The sequence below is a fragment of the Elgaria multicarinata genome, chromosome 3 (genome assembly GCF_023053635.1).
Source record: "Elgaria multicarinata webbii isolate HBS135686 ecotype San Diego chromosome 3, rElgMul1.1.pri, whole genome shotgun sequence".
Lineage (NCBI taxonomy): Eukaryota > Metazoa > Chordata > Lepidosauria > Squamata > Anguidae > Elgaria > Elgaria multicarinata.
Window position 1 is genome coordinate 37,548,826 of NC_086173.1, and position 26,671 is coordinate 37,575,496.

Here is a 26,671-nt window from a genome sequence, read left to right on the forward strand (position 1 = left end):
GGGACACATATAGTTTGAATTCATTGAATTGGGTTCATACTTTTGTAAAGACAAGGGAGCTGAGGAACATTAACTCTTGGAGCAGGTATTGTCAGATAGTATGAGAGAAACTGAAACTAAAGGACTTTCATCCAAGTCAGCTAGAATTTGGAGCTTATCTTCCAATTAGAAAGCTCCTCCAACACCCCTCTGAGTCTATAGATGACACCTCCACTCCATCACCACCTCTTGCAACCATGCAACACAGAGAAGCATTCCAAGTGGATCCTAGTTTCTATTTCTTTGGAGTCTCCCATCTCTTCAGGGATTCTGTCTCTCAAAAGGCAGGCAGGTTTAATAACCCTCAAATTCCCACACCATACTTTCCCTCTCCCCACCCCACAAGCAAAATGCCAAATATCCCCCAAGCTGGCTGGTTCCCTTCTTTCTTCATCTTAATACAAAATATTTACCTCTTATTTCCTCTTTATCTCTATAGCTCCATACAACATTTTATTTAACTTAATCACAATCTAGGAAGCTTTTGCTGTTTGTAAACGGGTTCAAGAGGCTCTCTCCTTCTGATGAACTTTTTCACTTTTATAACCATTTTTGCTTCCCAGATAAGAGAGAAAAGGGGTTTGGGAAGAAAGAGAGATTGCCAGTAAAGTAAAGCTTGAGCAGTGATGGGTCAAACAAAAGGTTTTGGAGGAGAAGAGAAGAATGCTCGTTTCAGTTCTGCCTCAGGGAGGAAAGTATTGATCCAAGCCAACTCATCCACTCTCCAATAATGTGACGTCTGTTTTGATTATTGCACAGCGCATGATGTCACTTCAGAGATTTTCAATACAATTCTATTCATCTTGTTCTTTTCTTAATTATTTTCTCCTTTAAAATGCTAAGGAATGGATTCATCAGTGTCAGGGCGCATCTTCGAAGCAGGAATCCAGGGGCATCAAGAGAAGGGAGTGACAGGACAGGCAAGGGGTTTAAGAGCATCCACATCTGTCAACAACCATGCCAGGGATTTTGCCATAGATGATCTGCTGTTTGTCATTGAAGTACAGCATGTTGATGGGGGACATCTTGGTGGGTGTACAGCAAGGCCCTGCTGAACCCCGGGGATTGGCCTGCTGCACCAGATGGGTATGGGGATATTTCTGCATGAACATATATTCACACTGGCCTGAACAATAGTTGGCTTTGTACCGCTTGGGGGCGATAATCCAATCCCAGCCGAAGGCCTCAAAGTCAACAGTCAGCGGATAACGGCAGCAACGGGATTCAGTTGAGTGCTCATCACAATCTAGTCCCAGGTTCCTCCTGGACCGTTTGTTGTTCTCCAGCACACGCAGCTCCATGAAGGGGTGCTGGGGGTGGGATTGGAAGAAAGAAAATACAAAGGTATGAGTTCATGTGCAATGTCTACTTGCCCACATCCCTTTGGCAAGAGGTAACGAGCCCATGGAAGTGACACAGCCTGCAGGGATAGAGTTTTGAAACATGTTACCTATCCACCTATAATCCATTGTTCTAGCCCCATCTGTCCATCTCTCACTGACCCTATACATCCATTGAAGTAAACCAACCCAATTCATATACATTCATTTCCCCAGCCTTATCCAGTTCTGTTCAGTCCAATCTCTTATCTGTCTTTTGAAATCCATCTTTCTTTCAATCCTAACAGTACTTATCACGATATCCTGTCATTTATCCAATTCCCAGCAGTAACCTTTACACCCTTCCCCAACCTAGAGCCCTCCAGATGTGTTATACTACCACTCGCATGAGCCCTAGCTACCATGGCCAATGGTCAGGAATTCTGGGAGTTGTAGTCCAAACCATCTGGACAGCACCAGATTGGGGAAAGTTGGCCTTGAGTAATGCCTTTTCCCTTTTAGAGAGGCCAAGCACAGGCCAACTTTAAGTAGCTATTATTAAATCTGAAGGTTACATTCCTTAGGCAAATGTAGGACTATTAAGCAAGAGAAATGCAATCCCATCTGCTCCTAACAGGAAAAAAGAAAGAAAAATGAAGTGGATATCCTAACTGAACAGACCAAGAGATTAATTTATAGGTAGTGGTTAAAGATGTGAAATAAAGGGAACTCCATCAAGAATATGGGGAGTACATGTCTTTATATGATTTGTTTTACTTTGTATTTTTATTTTAAAAATCATGTTTTACCAAGGTTTCATTTAATCAAATCTAACTGAATTGTTAGATAATTAATTATACTTAATGGAATAAACTTCAAGAGAGTATTTGTAAAATAAAGAAAATAAATACCCCCCCAAAATATAAATATGCTGATATTTTTGAATAGGAAAAATGTAAACCCTTTAACCAAAAATATTTCAACATCAGCATGAAATGGCTGTTTACATGGGAGCAATTTAAGGATTTCATTGGATTAGGCTTAATTGTGGAATGTTTATAACATTAAGTATCTCCTTCAGTATGCCAATGAATAATAATTCAAAATGTGATGCTCTCCTAGTAGCAAATACTAAGAAGATCTCTGGATGTTAGAGAGTTTCAAAGCTAGCATGAACTGGAACTTAACTGTCCTATATTTTTAGTTGTGAATAATATTCAGTCTTTTGGAAGTGATGGAGGTGCTGAGATGTGGCTAAGGGAAAGTGCCAAGGTCCTGTGTGTTGGAAGACAACAAGGGTTAGGTCTGAAGTGGTGCAGGTTATGTCCCATGGCTATTCCAAGGCTATTGCCTGGATATTTATCTAAGCAGAGACCACTAATGTCAAAACGCAAAATGACTTTGTAGTTCATTAAAGACTAGCCAACAGTTTATTATGATAGAGGTGAAATCAAATAAGGGATGGCACATCAGAGAGCATCACCATGAAGACTAACAGCAAGGGCCACCAGTGGTCAGGGCACTAACCTACATGCAGTAGCACTGCGATCCTCAAGTAACCAGTGGGGGCAAAATGTGTTTCTTTCAGCTCCCAGAGGACTTTGAAGCAGCTGTCACAAGGCAGCTTTACCACAAAGCAAAGAAATTAGGATGAAAGGGAAAGCACTTTCCATTTCCCAGTACAGCCTCCCAACATGTAGCTCACTGGTGGCACATATGTAACAGAATAGAGTCAGAGAGACATATGAGTCAGCATTGATTCTGAAAGAACACACCCTCTACTGAATTCCCACTTGCTCCCTCAGCACAGCTTACCCTAATGCTACAACAGGGCACTGAGGCCAGGCATGATAGAGGTGAGCATGTCCTAAGAAGCTCCTTATGTTGACAAACATGTGTAGCTTTTGTGGGCTCTGTGAGAAATTAAAGTGTTTCTTTAGCGTCCAGCTCCACATTAGGGGCTAGGATGAAGAAAGAAGAAGGCAAGGAATGTTTCTGTTTACCCACCAGGCCTTCAGCGCCAGGCCCAAGAGAGGTGACAGCCAGGTCATTGCCATTGGGATCAAAAGCATTGATCTCGATGCCCCAGTTGTTCTGAGGCTGCTTGAACCAGTTCTGCAGGACATGCTTGAAGTCAATGCTCTGCCAGTGGCCAATTCGTGAGTTCAGGTCAATCTTGAGTGAGCGGATGCGGATATGGCGGCTACCATCCTCTGTCACTGGCTTGAGGCGCAGGATCTGTAGGTAGACTGTGGAGGTATGCTGAACAGGCCGCAGGTACACCCAAAGCTGTGCCTTTACTACCTTGGTGAACATGATCTTAGGGCTGAAGTTGAAGAAACAGCAGTGGGGGTTGCCTTCAATCTGTACCACAGGGTCCGCTGGCAGAAAAAAACAGAGAGAGAAGTGAGCAAAGCTTCTTCACAACCCCAGTTTCCCCAGTGCTGGAGGGTGAAAGGGGATCACTGAAAGTTGCCTCCCCTTCGGCCAGCTATAGTGTCGTCCCATAAGCAGAACTTCATTCACAGGATACTCCCACTGGCCAAAAGGAACTCAGGATCCAACCCACGTATATAAATTAGTGAAAAACTAATCTAATGTATAGGAATAATGAATTTGGGGGTGGGGATGTCGATACACTGTTTGAATATAAGATTGTTTGGGGTCACTGCTGCTATATAAAGCCATAGAAAAGCCATAGTTACTTCTTTGGGCAGAAAAAATGTTGCTTATTGCAAAGGAATATTAGCTATGGAGCAATCTGCCCTGTGGCAAACATGATCTATTACATTCTTATATTGCTAATAAATAATTGTGATGTCTCTTATTAGGAAGCAGTGGGGGAAAGGCAAATTGACAGTGCAATCCTATATGGGTCCAGTCAAAATAATCCCCACTGAGTCCAACGGAACTTACTCCCAGGTAAGTGTGTAGAGGATTGCAACCTTCATTAATACTGAAGTGTACTGGCAACGCATTTTGAGAGGGAGAAAAGAAAAATGGTGGCTGGGTAGTAGGACTGATACAACAAAGTTGTTATCTTATCCTGTCCTCAATATAACACTCACAGGGAACAATGTATCAGGGAGAATCTATTGGCAGAACTGCATAGACAGAGCTGCAGAACAAATGAATGGAGCTGGAAGCTGGAGGAACCGCGTGAGCCAAACTTGTCTAGGAAACTTTGAGGAGCCTGACTAGTCCAGTGCTCCAAAACTCACATTAATTAAGTCCTCTCACTCTCTCTCTGCCTTTGTATCACTCTCAGTGTACCTACATAAGCCACAATGAATCCTGAACTCTAGAGAAACAATCTCTCTCTCTCTGCCTTTGTATCACTCTCAGTGTACCTACATAAGCCACAATGAATTCTGAACTTCAGAGAAACAAACTCAGCATCATGTAATGCAGATTAGATTTTTATCCAGCTGAAGTTTCAGGAAATAATGTAGTTGTCATTTTTGTAGTCACAGAGTGCTTTAGGAATTGTGTAAGAGTGAGTTTTTCTCTTCTTCTAATTAATGTTTCTGTAAAGTTTCTAATCCATAATAGAAGCTTAGTAAACATGATTGATAAAATACAGAATATAAGGGCAGGTCTGATCCTGCATTTGTGCTCTAGAATAGAATTTAAGCCGGAATAGGATCTTTGTGGGTTAAACAAAATCTCAGGCCTGGTCTACACATGCAAGAGTATGAAGCAGGGATGAAGTGATAGGACCTGTCATCTTGGCAATAGTCACATAGCAGTGACTATTGTTAAATATTGTAAGTAAAATGAATTGAACATTGAGATGTAATTGTTTCAGGGGTAGGGAAACAGTCTTAGTGTAGGGGCTGTTGCTCAATTTCTTCAGCTGTAGGAACATAAAAAGCCAGCTTTCATACCATGTCAATGCTATTTGACCATCTAGCCCAGTAATGTCTATTCTGATAGCAGAATTCCAGGGTCTCAACAAAGAGAGCTTTCCTATTACCATCTAACTGATCCTTAAAACACAAATAGACTGGAGAGACTGGGAATTGCACAAGGGGCTTCCTCCGTGCAAGGCATGCACTCAGCTACTAGCTATGGTTGTCCCTGCCACCTTCTGAGTGTAATACAACATCTATTTAACAGTCACACAGAAATGCTGTGTGATAGTCCAGCATACCGAGTAAAGATATCTCAGCCAGCTATAAAAGAAGTGGCAGCAGGCTGAAAAACATTGCAGCAGCACACACACTAGGTCGCAGTGAGAAATCTTGGACATTCATAACCAAGTTAGAATGAATACTTGCATTTCTCCCAGTTTTGCTTGGGCACAGTTTCAGAGTAGGCATTGTTCCTGATTCAGCCAGTAGGAGGCAGCCATTCCAAAAAAAATCCTGAAAGGAGGAGTTAGGACCACCCCTTCCTATTGGACACCATTGCCCTGCCTTTAACGGGGCAGAGAACTTCCTTTTCTTTGGGGATGGGGGTGGGAGACATCGTGAAAGGAAAGTAACACTTGATAACCTTATGTCCCTTGTCAGCCCACTGATAATCAGTACTTAGATTTGGCATCAGAATATTATGCCTTTTTAAAAAACAACAACAACAAAGTTCTTCCTTGGTTGAACCAACTACTAGCATTAAATCCTGATCTTGCATCCCTCACCAGCAACTCCTTTCTTATTCTGTCAACTTCCACTCTGTACTTGGCCACTAATAGATATGTGCCAGAATTTTCCGGTTTAAAAAAGAAGCAGCAGCAAGCAGCACTCTTTTTATAGATGGCCCTCCACTTGGCATTGCATAGCTGCTCCTAAGCCCTGATTTAGCATCAGAATATTTCTACTTTTTACCTTGTTACACCTTCCAAAATCAGCCCAATACTCAGCACTTGATGAAGGCTTAGGCCTAGCTAGCAACAGAATTCCCCTCCCTTTTTTTTACCTCAGCACTTGACAAGGGCTTAGGCCTAACCAACAACAGAATTTCCCTCCCTTCTTTTTCACCTCAGCATTCCTCTCCTAGTCAGGTCCCCATTGCTAATAACGCTCAGGCATGGCTTTGAAAGCAGAATTTCCCCAATTCGTAGCCTCGGTACTGTGGCTACCCAGAGGAGTAGCTTCTGTACGGTTGCATCTGCTGCCAGCCTTCCCTCCTCAGTGCCTCACAGAGGCAGTAGTAGGCACAATGGAGATGGATCACTGGGTCCTGGTCTCTCCTCGCCCGACTGGAATACCCCCTGGGGAGCAGTGTCAGAGCACCGCAAGAACCAAACAATATCAGTGCGACCAAGGAATTGTAGCATACGTCAGAAAGGTATGTCCAGCTCTATATTGTGAAGAACGCAATTCCCAAAGTCATGAGTTAACTTTAAATTGTCTCTGAAAAAGTCCCTATAGGACAGGGATGGGGGACCTCCGTATGTTGCTGGACTCTAACTCCCATCAGTGTCACCCTGTATGGCCAGTGGTCAGGGATGATGGGAACTTTAGTCCAGTAACATCTGCAGGGCCACAGGTTACTCACCCCTGCTATAGGAACTAAGAGCGCAAACTGCCTCCTTCCAAACTTCTGTCGAATCCCCTCCTCACTTCTTCCACAGACAAGTCTGTTTTGTTGTTCAGGAACCAGCCTTTTTGCTCTGCCTTGCAATGGGAGCATTACCTGTGTAGAGCTCTCCCCCTGGAAGAAAACACTTGAACAAATTCCTATTTTCCTATGGCCCCATGCCTATAGAGTTTGAAGCTTCAAGGTAACATAAGAAGATAAAACCACTTTGCTTCCTGTGTCATACCTCCACAGGTCTATCCTCTTCCCCTGCCTGCCCTAGTATCAAAACTTCAGTTTATTCCAGAGCAAGTAGGGAAGGAGAATGAGTCTTCAATCCATTGCATGATAGGAGGTGAGCATTTCTGCTTCCATTTTGTCTAACACTGAGAAAGGTCAGCATGTGGAGTTACAGACGGAGCTAGATAGAGACACATCCCGCCCCCCTTGTATAGATAATAGATGACCTGTCGGAAGATGGAGACCTTCCCTCAGCCTATTTGAGCAGTGCAGCATCTACAATAGGCATACATGCTGAAAGGACAGAACAGGTGTTTAAGCAGGGAAAATCTCCCTTATCCACTCATTCCACCTCAGTATGTGTAATGTGAGGGAGTGGCACAAAGAAAGACAGACAAACATTCAAAAGGATTGATAGCAAAGTAAGAAGATAAACCCCATCAACATGGGTCAGAGAAAATAAAACGGGCAGACGATAGAAATCATTGAGCAATAGGAAACCTGGTGTATTTCAGCTTTAAAAGACTCTTAATCGGGGCAGCTAAATTCAGCAAGAAAAATATATTATTAAAGAAGATGGTTGTATGGCTCTTGCAAAAAGTTTGTAATTGCTGTGCAAAATGCAATTGCTTCTTCAGTAGACAATGATGGCTTAATTCACAGCTCAAAATGGCTGATGGCTTTTAGTTACAGAATATACTCTGCTTACTTGGGAGGAGGCTGGAAAATAGTTTGGCAAGTTTGAATGTAAGCACAAAAAGAAATAAGAGAAGGAATGTTGAAAGAAACCCACAATATGTTTTTTGCTTCTGGGGAAACTAATGCTTCTTTAAAGACAAGCTTCTTTGGTTCTCTATGCTCATCTTGTTATTTCTAAACAAAAATATATAAACATACTGGGCCAGTTTTCACAATACAAGCATGGTTAATAAGTCATGGTGGGTCCTAGATGATTTGTCAAACACCAAGTTTGGACATCACAACACACCTTGCCTGGTGAGAGTAATTTTGTAAATCAAGTGCATGCACAGGGTGGTTAACAAACCACTATAGCTTATTAACCACCTTTAAGGTTCCAAAGCCTTCCTCCTTCCATGGGGACTGACTCTAAAAAAGACTGTCCTTGAACTCCCCTACTGCTTAGAGAAGTAAGGGGAACACAAAACAAGCTCATGGGGAACTAGGACACATTCACACACTCAGTTTGACTAGGTCTGAGGTACATACATTATCCTGGGTTTTACTGAAAAAGTAGGATACTTTTCACAAACATATCTATAACAACCTCTGAGAATAGTATGACCACACCAACAATGCTGAGAAAGTGAACACCCCTCAATTCCGAGGGTACAAATTGAGAGAAAAATACTCTAATCTAGAAAGAAATTAGGGCCTGTCAGAAAATCATCGCCCTCCCCACATAGATAAAGGACTAAACTGAGAATCCTTTTAAACTCCTACAACAGGTAGGCCAAGACAGAGGCTATAAACATTAATAAGCTGGACAGTGAAAACAAGAGAAAAGAATACTCAAGGTCAAGATGCTGGAGACATGACATTCCACCCTTCCTCAGCTAAGAAAGAATGGCCAGGAAGAAGAATGGAGGGTGACCTCCATCAAAACAGACAGATTAGCAATTAGATTTGAGTGTTCTTGCAATACAGATAAGCTAAGCAGTGTGAGAGGGAGGCACTTCCTTTCCTTTCCCCCTCCACACCATCAGCCAGCAGTGCCCAGTGGCCAAACCCCCTACACACTTCATCTGTTCACAGACATCTGGGTTAAATTGAGCTAGGAGTGCCCCCTTGCCCCTGCCTGGTGCACCCTGTTCAGCTTAATCACCCCCAGCTGCATGTGCCATGAACTGCAAGCCCTACTAACACACCAAGGTCATGACACGGACCAGCCTCCTCCTCTCATTGTACAGCCGACCACGAGCGAAGGCCTCTGCTAACAAATGCCCAAGGCAATTTGCTGTGCACAAGTCCCAAATTAATGCTGTGCTCCTCTGGGAATTTCTCCCCCCCCCCACGCCAGTCTCTGCCAGATCTTAAAGTGACAGAAAACCTCCCCACCCCCACCCCCAGTGTTTCAGGCCAAGCCATGGGAAACACACTGCACAATCATGGACATTGCCCAGGCTAAGGTGAAAAAGGCAGCTATGAATTTTTTTGGGGGGAAGGCACACAATCCAGTCTTGGAAACAAAGCTTACTAGGAACTGTGGTTTGTTACATTGAGGTCTCAAAGTGAGGTGGGGCTATTTGTGGGCATCATTCACTAGTACTTGCATTTAACATAAAGCCTCTCTCTGTTGCTGTGGTTCATCTCAGGTGTTCTCAGTGGTACTGAATAAGTCCCCCCAAAACTTACCAGAGCGCTGTCCATGGTTCTGTGTCCTGCCCCTAGCAATTCCCCACGCAGGGAAGGAAGGGAGAAGTTTTTGGCATATAGAGAGGAATCTCCAGACACTGGGAATTTCCTCCCTGGGTAAAAAGTCTATCTTCAGTATTGGATGTTCTGCCTCCTTTATTTCCTCCACCCACCCATCTGTCCTCATTGCAATGTGACTAGCAAACCTGGAATACCAAGTTCCATCGATGGATCTAACTCACTGCTCCATGGAATTCAGGGACGCTCCAAGTAGAAGTATCTGAGCTGAATCTGTCCCCAAATATTGGAACTACAAGACTATTAGAGTAGATTATATCTCATCCATGAATTATTTGAGCTAACTCTAAGATGTGGATGTCAGTTCTGGGGCCATTTCGCAGTCTCCTTCTGATCCCCATGTGCCTTGTCAACAAGGAGTGAGATTTCTATGGGACTTGGAGCATAGTTCACATGGTTTCCTTAGAAAGAATATTGCTACAAATGCAGATCAAGACATAACTCAGATTGAGCCAGTAAAAGCCCTCACTCATCTTCAGCAATTGGTGAATGCTTTCTTATACAGCTTACTCCAAATACTAACCATCAGAACTATAGAATTGGCTTTGGCTCCCCTCTGTGGGGTATGGTCTCCACTCATACCTACCCTGCAGACCTGCAGTCTATCTAGCTGTTGTGACCTGATTCTACAAGCATTCAGATTCTGAGTGCTTGAGGGGGAGAAACTGAGAAGAGAATGTGCAGTTGTCAAGTAAATGCATGTAAGTGTGAAGTAGCACAAACTGAAATATTTAGTTATTTGCTTTATTTAGGTAAATTCATACACACACCCTTCTATTTAATACAGTATTTAGGGTGGGTGACTAACAAAAAGGTTAAAAACTTCAAAATCAATGTATAAATCATATCAGTACAATGTAAAATGGATGAGGGTGATACAACAGATAAAGGCAGCTTAGAACAAGAAATGGGTCCATTAAGAATAATCAATGCAGCAGGTCAAATGCCTGCCAGAATAAATAGGAAACATCTTAGCTATGTGGCAGAAAGCCAAGAATGAGACCCAAATAACCTATCCAAGACAGGGAATTCTATAATCTTGGTATGAGCACAAAAAAAGCTCTCCTGCATCCTGATCAGTCATGCCCCCTCTGCTATCAAAGGGATGTGGAGAAGAGCCTCTTCAGAGAATCTGAAAGAGGCAGGCAGGCTCATACAAGAAGAGGCCATCCTGGAGCCAAGTTGTTTAGGGCAGGGGTGCACAACCTGCAGCCCTTGGGCTGCATATGGCCCTCGGCCACTCCCTGTGTGGCCCCCAAAGCTCCACCCACTTTTCCCCACAGCCCAGCTACCTAGCCTTTCCCCACAGGTGTTACAGCCAAAGCTATGGAATATATTCATACACCATTCTTCTACTGACCCAAATATTTAAGGGAGCCTTCATTTAACCATTGTTATCATTAGTATTCACTGGCAATTTGAAATTTCCTCATAGTCAGGCTGAACTAAGGGTGGAAACACCATAAGTATTTGGGTACAAATACGAGTAATGAACCATATCAGCCTTCTGGTTAGAAAAGTGGCCTCTACAGGTCAGAGAGGAGATGGAAGAGGAAGATGGGATTAGTATGGAAAAAGCTACTGCTCTGCACTCCTTGTTTCTATTGCTGCAGCAATGAGTCAGACACATTCTAGGCTTGAAGACAATTACCTTCACAAAGAGCTTCCAGTCTGTTCACACAAGCAGAATTCTATCAACTCCAGCATTGTAACATCTGTCTCTTCCATTTGCATTCTGTTCCAATGGCTAGTCACCCCTTCTAGTAAATATTTGGCTTTTTAAGAAGATTTAAATTGTCCTTAGTAGCTAAATAGGTGGCACTTCCTACATCTCTTTCTTACAGCTTATTTTAAGTTCCATTGCTAATCACTCCTGCTAATCACCTTCTGTTTCTCTCTCTCTCCCCCCCCCCTCAGTTCTGTGTGCTATTGTATTCCTCAGCTGGGAGGGGAATCCAGTTCTTAGGCATCCACATCAATTTTTCCTGAGGCAAGACCTTGGCCACAGCTAGACCTAAGGTTTATCCTGGGATCATCCAGGGTTCGCCCCTGCCTGAGCACTGGATCCCCTGTGTGTCACCCAGATGAACAGGTTTGACCCCTGGACGATCCAGGGATAAACCTTAGGTCTAGCTATTTTGTTGTTTATTCGTTCAGTCGTTTCCGACTCTTCGTGACTTCATGGACCAGCCCACGCCAGAGCTTTCTGTCGGCTGTCGCCACCCCTAGCTCCCCAAAAACAGCAGCAGCAACAACAACCAGCCCTACTACATAGAGTTGAATCAATATTTCAAATATTAAAGTTCCAGGAGCACATCTCTAAGTGTCTGGACTTTCCTTTGCTTCCAAGGCCAGATGATGATGATGATTTATAATATTTATTTGTATCCTGCCTTTTGCCCAATACTGGGCCTCAAGGCGGCCAAGTGAACTACAAGGGAACTATTCTGAAACATATTCTGAGGCTCCATATATTTCTAATAAATGATGTGTTTCTTCTGTGAGAGTATTCTAACAGAGAGTATCCCATGCACACATAGAGCCTCCCACTCTCTCATCCATCCTTTCTGCCTTCTGAAGTCTTCTACAATAGAAATAGATAGTATTTTTTTCTTCATACTGGCTAAATCCATACATTCTGAATTCCTCTATAGATGGAGATATGATCACCATTGCTTTGTTCTCTGATGGGGGGGGGTCGGTTATGTTTTGAGAAACAGGAATCATAGAAAACTATCAGAATGTCACATTCCAGTCTCTGCCTTGGAAAACAACGAGGTAATGCACAACACAGAAAGAGTTCTAGTTTGGCTGGGGCTCTATTATGTAGCTTAGTTAACATAATGGTTAATCTGGCCCTGATCTCCAAAGTCATCTTGCTGACATACTTTACAGAAATGCAGCCCTGACATATATAGTCACTATTGCTGACCATATATCATATACTACAGTGGCCGCAGCTGACTGAGTGATTTAGATCACTCTATACAGGCTCACACATGGAGTAGTTATAATACTGCTTACATTCCACTAGCATTCTCAACTGATGCCAATTCCTCTAATGTTTATAGAATCACACAACACACCAATTACTGGGGAGGGCAATTATAATTTCCATTACTAGTTGTTATTATTGAAGTTGCATTGGAGAACATTTCTACAGCCATATGCTGATATGCCATTTCACAAGAGATAAACCCCTCAGGACTTTCAGAACTATGAGTATTTATGACCACACATAGAAATCCACTGGTGGTAATAATATAACCTCAATATAGTTATTTCCACACTGTGGGGGAAATTAAGTGCTGGTGCTTTACAGCAAGCGTGTTCAAACCTTAGACTTACAGGATCTACTATGTTTTCCCCCTAAAACCCTAAGGTCTGCCAACCAGAACCAGGTGGAAAATAGTGGCTCAAGATGCAAAATTACAGAACAAGGTGCCTCGGAGCGCAGCCTCAGTCATGGAATTTGCTTTCATTACCAGAACTGGAGCCTGTACACAAATCTATTCCTATCCACACCCACACCCACAAGCTGTCTTAATTTAGCATAAAAAGGCCTTTTCTATTCTTAAATCATTAGTAATAGGAAACCCTTGTTGATCTACTGCAAATCAGCTGGAGATCTACCAGTAAATCCTGATCTACCTTCTGTCCATCTCTGCTTTACAGTTGCCCATGTTCAATGGGATTTGGGCAGCAACTCCCTGCAAGTCTTATTAAAAAGGATAGAAGATGTATCACCATTTCCTGCTGGTATTTCCCATGTATTTGCACGATCAACAAGAAAATGATATTGGATTTTCTTAGTGCAGAAATGCAACTTTGCAGAAATATATTATAAATATACCCCTGGCATAAATGGCCAGCAATTAATCAAGATATCTTAGTTAACCTTCTAAACTATCAGCACAACATTTTATTTATTTCAGTTTTGACAAATTTCCCCATTCCACAACTTCTTAAAAATGGGCATAACTGAAGTCACAACTCAGCCTATGCCTTACAGTACCAACCTCAGTCCTCTACTTTATCAATGCTCACTATCCCCAGTTCTCCTGATACCCCTCAGCCTCAAAACCCTGACCTCACACCTTCCAGCAAAACACCTACAGAATGCAGTACTGATGGTGGGGTGGGGAGTACAGCGTTTGGTGGATTTCACACTGTCACCCCCTCCCATCTCCCTTCAAGGTACTTCATTAACTTCCCCTCCCCACCTTCAGTGCCCAAATGAAAGGTCAGCAGGGGTCACGGGTAGCCAATAAATGGTTTAGAACCCAATTATCCTTCCCTAGTTTCTTGTCTATGGGTGGGGGAAATGTACGCTTTAGATTAAAAAGGGGGGGAGGACAGGACAGAAGGAGTGAGGAGAGGGGACCCAGAAAGGTTTATGGCCCCACTGCCTATAAAACCTTCCCTTCCTTCTGTTCAGGAACCATAAAAATACTCACACACACAATTGCTTCATGAAAGAGTGTCAGGAGCAAAAATCATAACTGTCATCAGGGGAAAAGAAAATGAGAAAAAATGGTAGGGATTCCAGGAGGTGGAATCTAGGAGTCCAGTGGATTAGGTCCAGCTGATGAGCTCCAGCCCATCCAATGAACCTAGAGCAAAGGGAATTATTCCAGGTAGCTAATTAAAATCAGATTGGGCTACCCTTGTCAATTTGAATCTGGGTGGTGTGTGCACACTGGCTTGATTTTACGTTTTTACTTTTTTGGTGGGGGGAGTTGTTAAGGGAAGAGGAATGGTTGTGGGGAGGAGCAGCAAACATTTAACACAGAAAAAAGCCCCAGCGTGTCGCCGATTTTATGGGCAGTAAAATTTCAAAGCCATCCAAGTCTATTAATGCTGGGGAAGGAAATTTCTCAATGAGCTGTAGAATTGGCCAGGAGGGAAGTCCTTCTCCCTACTGCGATTCCTCACACTTGTGCCCCCCACACCTTCCCATCCAACACCCCTTCCTTCCGCTCAGCCTTCACACGCTCCGGACCATACGCTGCCTCCCCTCCCAGCGGGCAATAGTTCCCAGTTCAAATGAGCATTTAGAATCATAGATTATTCCAGAAACATCCCTTTAATACAAGGGAAACAATGAGCCAGGCTTATGGTTCTGAAATACGTGCAAAGTCATATTATGGGGCATCTAATCCTACTGTATATTGACTGTTGAGAATCTCACAATGTAATTCTGATCTGGATGCATAGAAAATTCTGCTGTGGGGTCCAATTTGCTCCTTTAGATTCTCTTGTACCACAAAGCATCATTCACAAACTCACTTTTATTCCCTAAGTGGAGAGATTTGTCCCAATAAAGAGATATGTATCAGTGATATGGGAGGCGTACAATATCCTTTCCTCACCTTCACTTCTGCAGAGTCCTGAATCTGTTAATTTTAAGCTTACTTCCCATGTCCACAATCTATATGATAAGAATTTAGTCCTGTTCTCATTAAATTATTACATAGGCATTATTTATTTAAGTCAAATAACTTACTTCTAAACTACTGTTTATCTTCCTTATGAGTCTCCTAGAACTGCTTTTCTGTGGTGGCCATTTTGTCTTCCATTTTAGAGGCTAGGTTTTCTTTTTAAGCCATGCAATATGTTCAGTTGGTTTCAAGTCCAGTGTTCAGTGTGAATCACCCCTCCTGAGGACTTAATGGCTTTGAGTACTTTCACTTCCTTAACCTCCTCAGCAATGTTCTAGAGAAGACATGACATAACATGCAAGGCCAATGGAGAGGCCTGATCCACAATTTTAGATCTATTTGATCTCTAGTAGGTCACTTTTTCACTCTCTCTGGGTACACAGCATGTGTTATTTGTACTACAAAACAGTACTCAGGATTTGTAAATAAATCTCTTCATAAATTGAGGGGTAAAAGGACTCTCAACATGAGGTCCAAGTGGGGTGGGTGGATGTTTCAGCTGGGAGCCGGCTTACAACATTGCTGTCATCTCTCACAATCCAATCAGTAAACCTCTTACTGGATCTGGTTTCTAATATAGCCACAAGAGTGCAATAGACAATAAAGAAGGGGAAAGGTTCCATCTAAGTTTTCGGTTATTGCTGCAGATTACAAGTCCTTTCTACAATAATGAGAAAACATTATGTGCAACCATACATTTCATAAGAAATAATTTCTGAATCTGCCCATTGAGGCAGAACAATTAGAGCAGATGCTGGCAACCTATTTTGGTCTGAGTGCCAGATTGCCCCCACTCGTTCATGTTAGTGGGCTAGATGGCATCAAAAGAGTGGGGGCCCTGCCCTGGAGCCCCTCCCCTCCCCTCCCATGACATAACTGAGTCTGCCCTACCACTTTTTTCTTTTCTCCATGTAGAAAGAGACTCAGCTGGCTCTTGCGAGCACCAGCGCCTCCTTCTCACGCTGCTTGCATTCTAATTGGGATGTGAACAGTGCAGGAAGGGACTCAATCCTGCATGCTCTGGCTGAGAGCAGGGTAATCCTCATGTTATCCAATCAGAGCTTGGAGATAACATGGAGATTCCTCTCCCCAGGACAGGGGGCACAAAGAGGGTGCCCAACCATCTGTGGGCCAGATTAGGCAGCCTACCGGCTTGGGGTTGCCTTCCTCAGAAATTCTCAGAAACCCTACTGCATTCTTTGCAACTGTAGAGCTATAGCAGTGAAGCAGAAAAATATCTCTTTAGAGATGGATAACTGAAGTATTTATTCCATTTAGTAGTACATGTTAACAAACCTAAGTACTCTGTGCCCTAGTTTACTGGTGACTGATAACTGAAGTCCATGGGCCAAATTCATTTGGATAACAACAACCAGACCATTAGCTTTAAAGACTCTCCTTCTCACACAAACCTGAACCTTTTGATCATTAAAATGAAGGGCTTTTTCAGTGTCCCACCATTCCTCCTACAGAAACTCTGTTTGAAGTTGTACCATGTCCAAGAAGGTCCATTTCCAAGGCATCCCTTTACCCCTATCTAATTATAAGCATATTGCAGAGAAAACTTTGTAAAGAAAATTTACTGGGAATTAGGAAGAATCTAGTTAGTTCTTTGGTCACAAGTTTGTCTTATGAAGTCTAAGAACCATAGTCTCTTTCTGATTCCATAGAAGCATGTAGTGTGGTGCTTGACATGGGCAAGGCTTAGGAATCAGAAAGTGGAAGGATTTAACCCCTTGCTCCTAACCTTCTCCATGGCACAGCCTGTGTTACTTTAATTTCAGAGCTCATGACATAAATCTTGTTGATCTGAACCCAGGAACATCAAACTGACCGTGTGATATATTTGCTAAAGACCTCTGAGAAAAGCCTAAGTTTAGCACACAATGTCATAATATAGATAAACTTTGTACTGGAACACACTTTAAGGTATGTATCCTTAGAAGTTTCTTGGAAGTTAACGTGTGGTTAGTGCAAATGGATTTTCCAAGTCCTTTTGACAGCCAAAAGTCTGATACTATAACATTAGAAGGACAAATGCTCACCTCCTATAATGCAATGGATTGAGGACTTAACAACACTATTAACATTTGAATGGGTGGTATATAGGCACCACTCACAAATGGATATATACATGGGCATTTGGTCTGCTTTTCTAGAAGTTTATGCATAATCTGTCTTTTTTTTTTTTTTTTTAAGAATGCTGTATTTCATGGAAACTGATATTTTGATACATGTAACTATACTGTTGCTGGGGGGGTTTTCTTCAGTATTTGTTTCATTTTATTTTGTTAAAATAACAATTGAAAAATTAATTTTAAAAAGTCTAGCATTCAATGTTGACTTCAGTCTTCATTCCAGCAGTTTCACTGATTGCCCTAATCTTTTAGGAATGGGACTTGAAGTGAAACAGTTTCTACTTCTAATAACTTAGGGATCCTAGGGACAGGATGCTCTGTTCCCTTTAGATGCTTAAGTAATTGTTACCGATTAGCAAGCAGTTTTGTCTTAACACCTACAAGCCCTGAACAATCAAGAGTTCATCATTACCATCTCAGCAGCAGCAAATACTCTGCCAAAGGCACAGATGGATACACAACCACACTATAATAAAACCATGCTGGTTCTGTTCAGGATCCTCCTTTCACTCTCACCTTCTGAGCCAGCAGCTAAACATACATCCTTCGCCCTTTGTGCTTGATTGTTTCCCAAAATCCAGTGGAGATGGACAACCTCATGATGACCCACCTACTAGGCTCCCATGACTGACTGATGGATTTTGACTCTCCATTTGGTATAGACTTGTCAGAGGTCAGATTGATGTGGGTGGGGCCTGGGTTCTCTGTTCAGCATAGAAATCTGTGTGGACAAGAAGCTACCATCAGAAAGTGGATCTAAAGATACAGCAAGCTTTGGAAATTGCTCTTCTAAGAAGGCAGACAGTTTACAAGGACCATGTGTCCCCAAGTGTGGTGGCAGACCTTGTGTATACAAGAAAGCAAATATGCTTTCTCTTGCCAGTAGCAAACTCGTAAAGAGTGACTTAATGTGCAGTTTTGGAAAAGCAATGCAGGGAGCTGGAGTAATTTCTCTATGAGGAAAGGTTACAATATTTGGAAGTGTTTAGCTTAGAAAAAATAGTGACATGATAGAGATGGATAAGGAGAAGTTTTTCTCCCTCTTTCATAATAGTGGAACCCAGGGTCATCCCATGAAGCTAAATGGTGAATGATTCAAGATAGATAAGTAGTACTTCCACACATTCTAAAAACTATGAAATTCACTACCTTAAGATGTAGCAATGGCCACCAACCTGGATGGTTTTAAAAAGGAATTAGATGTATTCATGGAGGATATGGCTGTCAATGGCTAGTAGTCATGGTGGGTATATTATTACCTCTAATATCATAGGCAGTATGCCTCTCTGTGCCACTTTTTGAGGAATATGCACAGGAGTGCACTATTGGACGTCCCACAGGCATCTGGTCAGCCACTGCATGAATAGCATGCTGGACTAGATAGGCTTTAGATCCAATTTAGCATGGCTCTTCTTGTGTTCTTAATTATGTTCATGAAGTGGCAAGCCAAAAGGTATACCCAAGAACTGACTGATACATAGGTGAAGAAAAAGAATTGGGTGAAGAAAAAGAATAAACTTACTAATCAGTATAATTTACACCATCTGAATTAAGTTCAGATCATTCCAATAAACATTTAAGTTTAACAGAGAAGGATTACTCCTCTGTACAACAGAAATGGGAAAGATCCAGCTTCTATTATTATCTAATTCTACAGGTTTCCAACCTTGGTGCACTAGAACATATTCTGTCTGCTATATTGTGTTCTGCATAGTGCCATGGCATTCCCTATATACACACATATCATAAAATGGAAGCAGTGAGAGGACAAAGAACTTCTAGCTCTAGGGGCAATATTATACATTAGAGAAAATCCAGTTATAAACAACAGAAAGGATAATGAAAGGTGTAGAGTATCTTTTCATAATTGTCCGAAAGCAAGGAGATGGTGTCACAGGTGCCATATCCACAAAATATTGGCTATAAAAAAACACCTAGAGAAATTTATTTGTGAGGTGTTTAATAAATCAAATCAATCACATGTTTGTTATGAAAAAACAACAACATCTCTTATGGACTGATGCTGCTGTAGTACAGCACCAAGTACATTGTTGGTGCTAAATAAATAAATAAACAATAACAGAAACCCTGAATGATAAGATGCCACCTACTGATTAACTAGTATAACACAGACAAGAACATCTCTCTCTTTTCAAAGGCCAGATTTGAATGGGAACAACACCACTGGAAGGTCTTTTGGTCACTATGAGAAAAAGACATGACAGCATTAGGATATAGTGGTTTCTATGAAGAATCTGGGGGGATCATGGCAATGTTACAGTTCCTCTTAATCAGTCAGCTAAAGATTTGGATAACTATTGTTTTCTATGGGATGGACAATATTGCCTCATAATAATGCCAGCAGATTCTTCATCCAGAAAGGTCAAACGCCTGTATTCACAACCTCACACACTCATTACAGCTGTTCTCTCAATTCCAACCACAGGAAATAAGAGGAGCCAGAAACTACTTTCTCACATAGGTCCACTGTATCTCCATAGTATGATGGGGCCATGGCAGTTCTTGTTTTACCCTATAATAGCAAACAAGGGTAGCATAGCAGTTGCTTGCTCTGTTCTTCCTACATGAAGGGATATTAAGCCAGTAATTCCTGCCCCCATGAGGGGGCAGGAATTACATCCTTAGATATACAGACTCTTCCAGAAAAACAAGAACATCCATCCATCTACAAGAGTAAATTAGACCAAACACGTATTTTTTCTAGTACTATCTACTCAAACCCTATTTTAGTGTACAGGAGCAAAAAGGATTAAGAAATACATGGAATCCATGTCATACATGAACTGAAAGAGCTTCGGGCTGGATTCCGAGGAAGTTTCAAGCTGGGCTAGGAATCATGATTGTGGAAACTCTGCGATTCACTCAGATGAACAAAAATCTCCAGCTCAGTTGAGTCTATGTATTTGTAAATTACTTCTCTCTGTCCTTATATTCTATACAACCTTTAGTTATTGTCACCTCATGCCAAACATGAGTGACATTACTCTAAACTTAGTGATGAATACAGATGAAATGTTTTGCAGGTATTCCATCATGTTTGGTGAGCCTCTTTATCTGTCTATTCCTAAGTAAGCTATCCTTTGCAAAGGATCTAAATTGTTGTCTCATAGTGATTTCATTAATGATTTCTTGGCCTGGATATCTGACTGATTACCAGTGAAGTAATTCTGATCTGACACATAACTGATTTTTTTAAAAGAAACATTGGGGGGAAAAAAGGGGGGGAGGAAGAAAAGAAAAGAAACACTGCATGCCTCTTCCAACTTTATGGAGCTGGTATTAAATTGCTACAAAATTAAGCAGAAGTTCATAGCCAACTTACCACTGAGTCATTTTTGCAATGATACATGTGCTGATACTAAATAAATTGTGGTTAAGGAAGGCAGAAGGCAAGCATGTTACAGAAATCAGTGGTAACCACATCTCCTCCATTCTACCCTCTCTGCCTGATCTCTCTCCACTTCCTCTCACTTTCAGCTAGCTCACCAGGCATTATTTACATGTTTGGGCTGATGATGCAGCTATGAATTCTAATGGGATGGAGGCTAATGGCAGACAATGGATTTAGAGACATTTAACCATTCTCTCATGCTCTTTCTATACATGGCTCATGAATTCAAAATATTAATTAGATAAAGATTGTACACCTCGTATATCAAAAATGGTAAGAAAAACATTACAAAGGAAAAAAAGCATCAGGCATTTTTAGATTTAGGGAGGCCATTTCTGTGGTACCCAAGGTGCTGATAAGAAGCACTTAGATAGCTCTTCTATGTGGGTCATGGATGGATTGGAAAAGATCTATGCCTGTGACAGTATTTGCAGTGTAATCTACAAACAGCCCTCACTTCCATATAAAATTGATAATATGGGTGTACTTCAGTCTCATTAAGGCACAGTACTACTATTTAGCACTCATTGAGTACCATCAGTATTCCAGGTATTGTAAAAATTGGTAGATCTGCAACAGCAAAAACATTGGCCGCTGTGTGAACAGAGCGCTGGACTGGATGGACCCTCGGTCTGATCCTGCATGGCATTTCTTATGTTCTTATTAGCACCCCAAAAGCATTGTGATGCACTTTCCATTCAAAATCTCAGTCTCCTCCTCTGCCCTACTTGATGCTATTACTTGTATGTTACCCTAATTTGAAGCCTCATCACAAGGTGTGTGCATGCATGTGCATGCACATGGAAGCCTTAGTTCACACATGCTTATGCGCATAACTGATTAGTGTACTTGATAGCTCCAATCCCACTAAGATTACTCATGGCCAAGTCTCACTGAAAGCAACTACATTTAAGTAAATTGCAACTGACTTGTTCCATTGGTTTCAATAGAGCTTAGTGATATCTAGCTTTAGCTGGATAGTGGCTGATGATTGCAACTGAATGTGTGAACTGACTTCATTGAAAAGCAATCCATTTGAGTTAATGTGAGAAATTTGTAAGTTCTGTCTCTGGTGTTGTTTCTGTGATAACCTATTTGCACGGCAAGTTGCTTGATTTGCAGTCATCTGCTGATGGACATGTATATGTGAGCCAGTCCCCAGAGAGGTCTGCTAGATCATGTTTTTAAGTAGAGTTGTGGTGTTTGTTATATGTCATGTTTTGACAAGAGGACCTTCTATCTTAGGAAGTTTTTCATTGAGGCTAAGGCAAAGAGGGAGGCATCATTAGGTTTCAGACTCATAATGCAGAGCTGCAGCTATTCAAATGTCTACACTTTTTCTTCTCTTTGGGCTCCAAGTTCAACAGGGCCATCTGGATGAGTAAAAAAAAATAGATTTCTTTTTCTTTCTTTCTTTTACTTTTAAGGGTACTGGTGCTGTCTCTCACTTTTCTGATAGAAAACTCCCCCTGCTTGCTGCTCTACAGTGAGACAACTAGGATACAAAATAACAACAACCTGCTGCTATCCAGTCAGTAGCAGCTGGATAGCCATATGGTTCTAGTTCCTCACACCTCCACCTGCAGCTGAATTCAGTAGCTGAATGTGCTTTACTGTGTTAGGCTCCTTGTCCTGAGCTAATGAGACAATACAAAGGTTCCTCTGTGGCTGGGATGCTGCCCTCATTAAGCCTCCCAACAAGCTAATAAGTGGTTTTTCATCTACTAACTTGACAAGATATCAAATTATTCCAGAAAGAAAAGAAAATAATAAAAAGTATAACATATATCTTAAAATATAGCAATATCATGTCATATTATATTATATCTGAAGCTCATTTTATGACCCTCTCCAGACTTCACCTGGGGAAGTGCCCTTCCCACCTCACCCCAGTTATGCTACTTTCACATAGACAACCTCCTACGAAGCTTGAAATTCTCCCCATAGTGCACACCCAGAACAAAATAGGTATTTGGCAATGCCAGAGTTAGTGCCAAACACCGTAAGTCCAGAAACACGCAGTTCCAACTTCGAAGGTGGCCACAGAATGAATATTGCCGTTGGGTTTTCACATTCAACCCACTTGCACACAAACTTGGCAAAGGGCATTATGGCAAGAAATATTGCACAGCGCATAGGCCCAGACTGTCACCACCCCCCAGTGACTCTGTTTGTTTTCCCAAAACACTAGGAAACATTTATTTTTAACTGTTTTTGCACAGAAGAAAAATGCAATCCATGTGAGTCTATAATAAATGGGAGAAGTACAAAGGGCCGTGGATCTTGGCAGACCTGGAAAGAGAACAGGGAGGGGAGTGTGTGTGCATGATGGGGGAGGCAGCTGGATATTCCAAAGGCTCCGGCTGGGCAAACTTCTCGAGCTGTTTGCAGCTGGCGAAAGGGAACCTCACAAAAGGGATTACGCCTTAACTTGGCAGGGGGAGAAAAAGAAGCCACACTCTCCAGCAACAAGAAATGCCGTTTACCCTTTCTGTTTGCAAGAGAGCATGACTGGCGGAGTCCTTTCAAAATCATGACACCTTTGGCAACTGTGCTCCAGGGGCAGAGCTGCTCCACGACCTTTCTTAGGTTTATTTGGTTTTGGCAAAAAGTACTTCAAATGAACACCAACACACACACACACACACACACACACACACACACACACACACACACACACACACACACACTCCTTTCCAAGCCTAGCTACAAACCACAGAAGCTCCGCAAAGAATACAGTGACAAAGCTCATAGCTAAGACGAGTTTGCAAAATACTCAAAATGCAAAAGGCTTGAGGGAGCCACTCTCTGCACAAAGCAGAGCTTTCGTTCAAATGCATCCAGTTGGCAAAGAACTTTGCACAAGTTAAAGAAAAGCGTTGGTGGGTTTTTTTTTGTTTTGTTTTGTTTTGCAATAAACTGGGGTGTGGGTGAAGAGAGGCATTCGCTCTAATTTTTCAAACAGAAGAAGAGACAGATAAATGTATATTTTGAGGAATGATGCCTTTAATTTGCACCAGTACATATGGAACCATTGGTATCTGCTCCCTCCCCGGATTTGCTCGTGGGTGGGTGGGCGTGTGGGTGGGTGGGAGCTAAGCATGGCGCTAACCTGAGAGTTAACAACCCCTAACAGATATTCAAACAGATTCTGCCAATGCTGAGGAGAAAGAGAGGGCTGATGATGCCTCCTTCACACCTGGTCGGCGCCCCGCAGATCAGCCATATGCAGAAGGGAGACCAATCCATCCTCTTTGACTCAGAGGTCCCTGGCGATGGCAGCGCTGCCTCCTCTCTGCGAGTGATTTATTCCTAGCTGAAATAAACAATACGCCCCGAGACGAGCAGAGGCGAAGTGGGGCTGCTGGCTGGGAATCCTGCTTTCTCCTCCCCCCTCCCCAAATCCGAGGGAGCGAAAGTTGGCTTTGCGATTTACCCCAAGTTATGCTTCTGTCTTCCCCCCCCCCGCCTCCCCCCCCCCACACGTCCCTTCCCGGTGCTGCCTCGTTAACAAAGAAGCCTTCACTTACTTTCTTGTGCCATGCTGATGACAGTCTCCGTGGTGGCATGATACTCGTCTTCCTCCAGATAGTCGTCGTGTTGGAAAGAGTCGCCCTGGAAGTCGTGCAAGTCCAAGATCTGCTGCAACGGAGGGGCTTTGGGCAACAACTGGTTCACCACCTCCCGGGTGATGTTCGGAGCCTCTTTGAGCCTCAGCTTGCTGAGGATCTGCGATTTGATGCTCTCCAGCCTCATTTCTTTGCTGTGCTTCCGCCACATGCACACCGGGCAGCCCTGGTCCTCTGCCTCTGTCACCAGGGGGACTCCCGCCGTGGGTGCTCTATCCGCCCCTCGCTCTACCGGCTCCCCCGTGCAGAACTCCAAGGACAGGACCAGGAAGCACACGAAAACAGAGGACTTGGGCACCAGCATGTCTGGCTATCTTCTCTCCCCCAGCCCCCTAACCCCGCTCCTTTCTCTGGAAGACCCAAATCCCGCTGGCTTGGCCTTGGGCAGAGGAGCTGCAGCTGCCGGAGGCGGAGTGGCGGCGGCTGCTGCTGCTGCTGCTGCTGATGGCCAGAAGTTCTTTTGGGTTGGAGATGGTGGGTGACTTGCTGTTGGGGGAAGGAGAGAGGGGGGGGCGAAGAAAGAAGGACTCTCCTTTTATATCCCAACTGAACTGTGTCGTAAAAAGCCTTGATTGGCTGCGAAGGCAACAAAAGATCTCCTGGTAAAAGGGCTGTCACCAAAGGGGGAAAGCGAGCGAGTTCTCCGCGCTCCTCTTGTGTCACCGGCCGCGAAGCCTTCCAACCTCACTCGTCTCTGTGTCAAACCTTTTAAACGCTGGCAGCCCTCTTTGAGACAAGGAGGGGAGGGGGCAACGGGCTGGGGGGGCGGCGGTGGGGGCGTGGGGAGGAGGAATCTGACAGCCCCTTAAAGAAACAAAGTCCCCTTTCCCAGCCCACCGACTTCCCCCTCGGGTTACCTCTTCTCGTGGCGGACGGGTGTTGTTTTAATCATGCCTCTCGCAGGGGAGGGGGGCGTTTGTGGCAAGGGAGGGGGAGGGACGGGGGCGCGTGAGCCTTCGCGATTCGGCATGAAGACCAGGGAGCTTCGAGCGAGGCTGCCTTGGGGTCAGAGATGGCAGTTTTAGCCACACTGGAGACGGAGGGAGAAGCGACGCTGCTGCGGTTCTTTCTCTCTCTCCCTCCCTCCCTCCCCCCACCCCCGGTTCCGATCCACCTGGCACTTTCGTGGTCGCTCTCGCTCTGGTTATCTGCTCTAGGCAGGTTGAGAGCCCCTTTCCACCCGCGGAGTCTCTCCCTAAACCTCCCTTTGCTTCTCCTTTCTGGGCCATTTGACAGTTTCTAAGTGCCCCGCGCCGTCTCCAGCCCCGATCGATGTGGCCGTTTCTAGAGCTCTCCTTTCTCTCCTGCTCCTGGCCGCTTTGACAGTCCTGAAGTGCCCCCCACCCCCACCCCGCTTCCTCCCCCCCCCCACTCCAGCGCTGCAAGACACGCGCGCACGGCTGCAAACAAGGGGGTGGGGGTGGAAAGGACCGCTTCGTTGTGTGCCAAGCGAGCCGTTTCCCTCTCTGCCTTTCTTTCTCCCCGGCTCCGGCGTTGCAGCTGTCAGCCACTCCGTGTCACCCTGGGCTGCCCTTTGGCGTGGAGGCGCTGCAGCTCCTTGCTCGGCCTGCCTCGTTCCTTTCCCAAGTTCCCATCGCCTGGCCGGCCCCGGGGTGGGGGGCGCCTCGGGGGAAGGTCCCGAGCTGGGCTCCAAGCCGGAGCCACGTGCGGGGCTGTTGTTCCCGTGCTGTGACCCGAGCGCGAGGGCTGAGATCGAGCTCGCAAGGGGCTTGCCCGCCTTACACGGGGAGCGCGGCCCCAGGGTTCACCGGCTCGCTTCGGGCAGCGAGCCTCCCCACTCCCCGCAACTCCACCCGGCCCGGCCCCGCTCCGCTGGGCAGAGTCAAAGCCAACAGGGTCAAGGGAGCGTGGCAGGAGGGAGCTGGCCAGGTGAGACGCCTATTAATAAGATGGGCGGTATAGCCGAGGATGGCGAGCAAGAGCCGTGGCCTGGGGAGGGGGGGGGGGTGTAAGAAGAAAGGAGGCCAAGGACAGCCAGCGAAAGCCGGTCCATACGCAACCCCCACCGCACCCCGCCCTCCCTCTCTCTTGAGCAGGGGAGGGGGAGAGAAAGTGGAAAGGGAAGTTGGATTTAAAATTCAAAACCAAACATCCCGTTCATTCATTCATTTGAACAACTCTTCTTCTTTTTTCCCTTTTTTTTAAGCTAAGCGACTATTTTTGTTTCTCCTTAAAATATACTGTTTCCCAGTTTCGAGGGAAAGCTGTTCCATTCAATAGGATCTGTGTAAACACTGAGCCCCCGCCCCCCCACGCTCCCTGGAATACCTAGCCAGGAAATTTGGTTTGTTTGCTTGCATGCTTTTATGATTCCTTTTGGTGTATAAGTCAGACCAGGGGTAAATTCAGACAAGGCGTAACATAGTATAGTGTTCATTTAATGGCTTGATAAGCTACTCCTCTGTATTGGCTTGCCAGGTGGTGGGGAAATAGGCTGCGCCTGAACAGAAATCTGTGGAAG

General features: G+C 43.9%; 1 protein-coding gene across 1 annotated transcript; it reads right to left on the bottom strand.

The window, feature by feature from the left end:
• Window positions 1-675: 675 nt before the first annotated feature.
• On the bottom strand, window positions 676-24,921 carry GDF11 (growth differentiation factor 11). The gene is made up of 3 exons (XM_063119958.1): window positions 24,091-24,921; window positions 3,366-3,739; window positions 676-1,349 (listed from the first exon to the last, which is right to left on the bottom strand). The coding sequence occupies exons 1-3, from the start codon at window positions 24,491-24,493 to the stop codon at window positions 969-971; spliced, it is 1,158 nt and encodes a 385-aa protein (XP_062976028.1). The 5' UTR covers window positions 24,494-24,921; the 3' UTR covers window positions 676-968.
• Window positions 24,922-26,671: the final 1,750 nt, after the last annotated feature.

Coding starts and splice junctions, on each gene's coding strand:
- GDF11 (XM_063119958.1), bottom strand. CDS start 24,493: ATGCTGGTGCCCAAGTCCTCTGTTTTCGTGTGCTTCCTGGTCCTGTCC. Junction 3,740..24,090: donor CATCAGCATGGCACAAGAAA/GTAAGTGAAGGC, acceptor TTTTTCTGCCAG/CGGACCCTGTGGTACAGATT. Junction 1,350..3,365: donor GGCCTGGCGCTGAAGGCCTG/GTGGGTAAACAG, acceptor TCCCACCCCCAG/CACCCCTTCATGGAGCTGCG.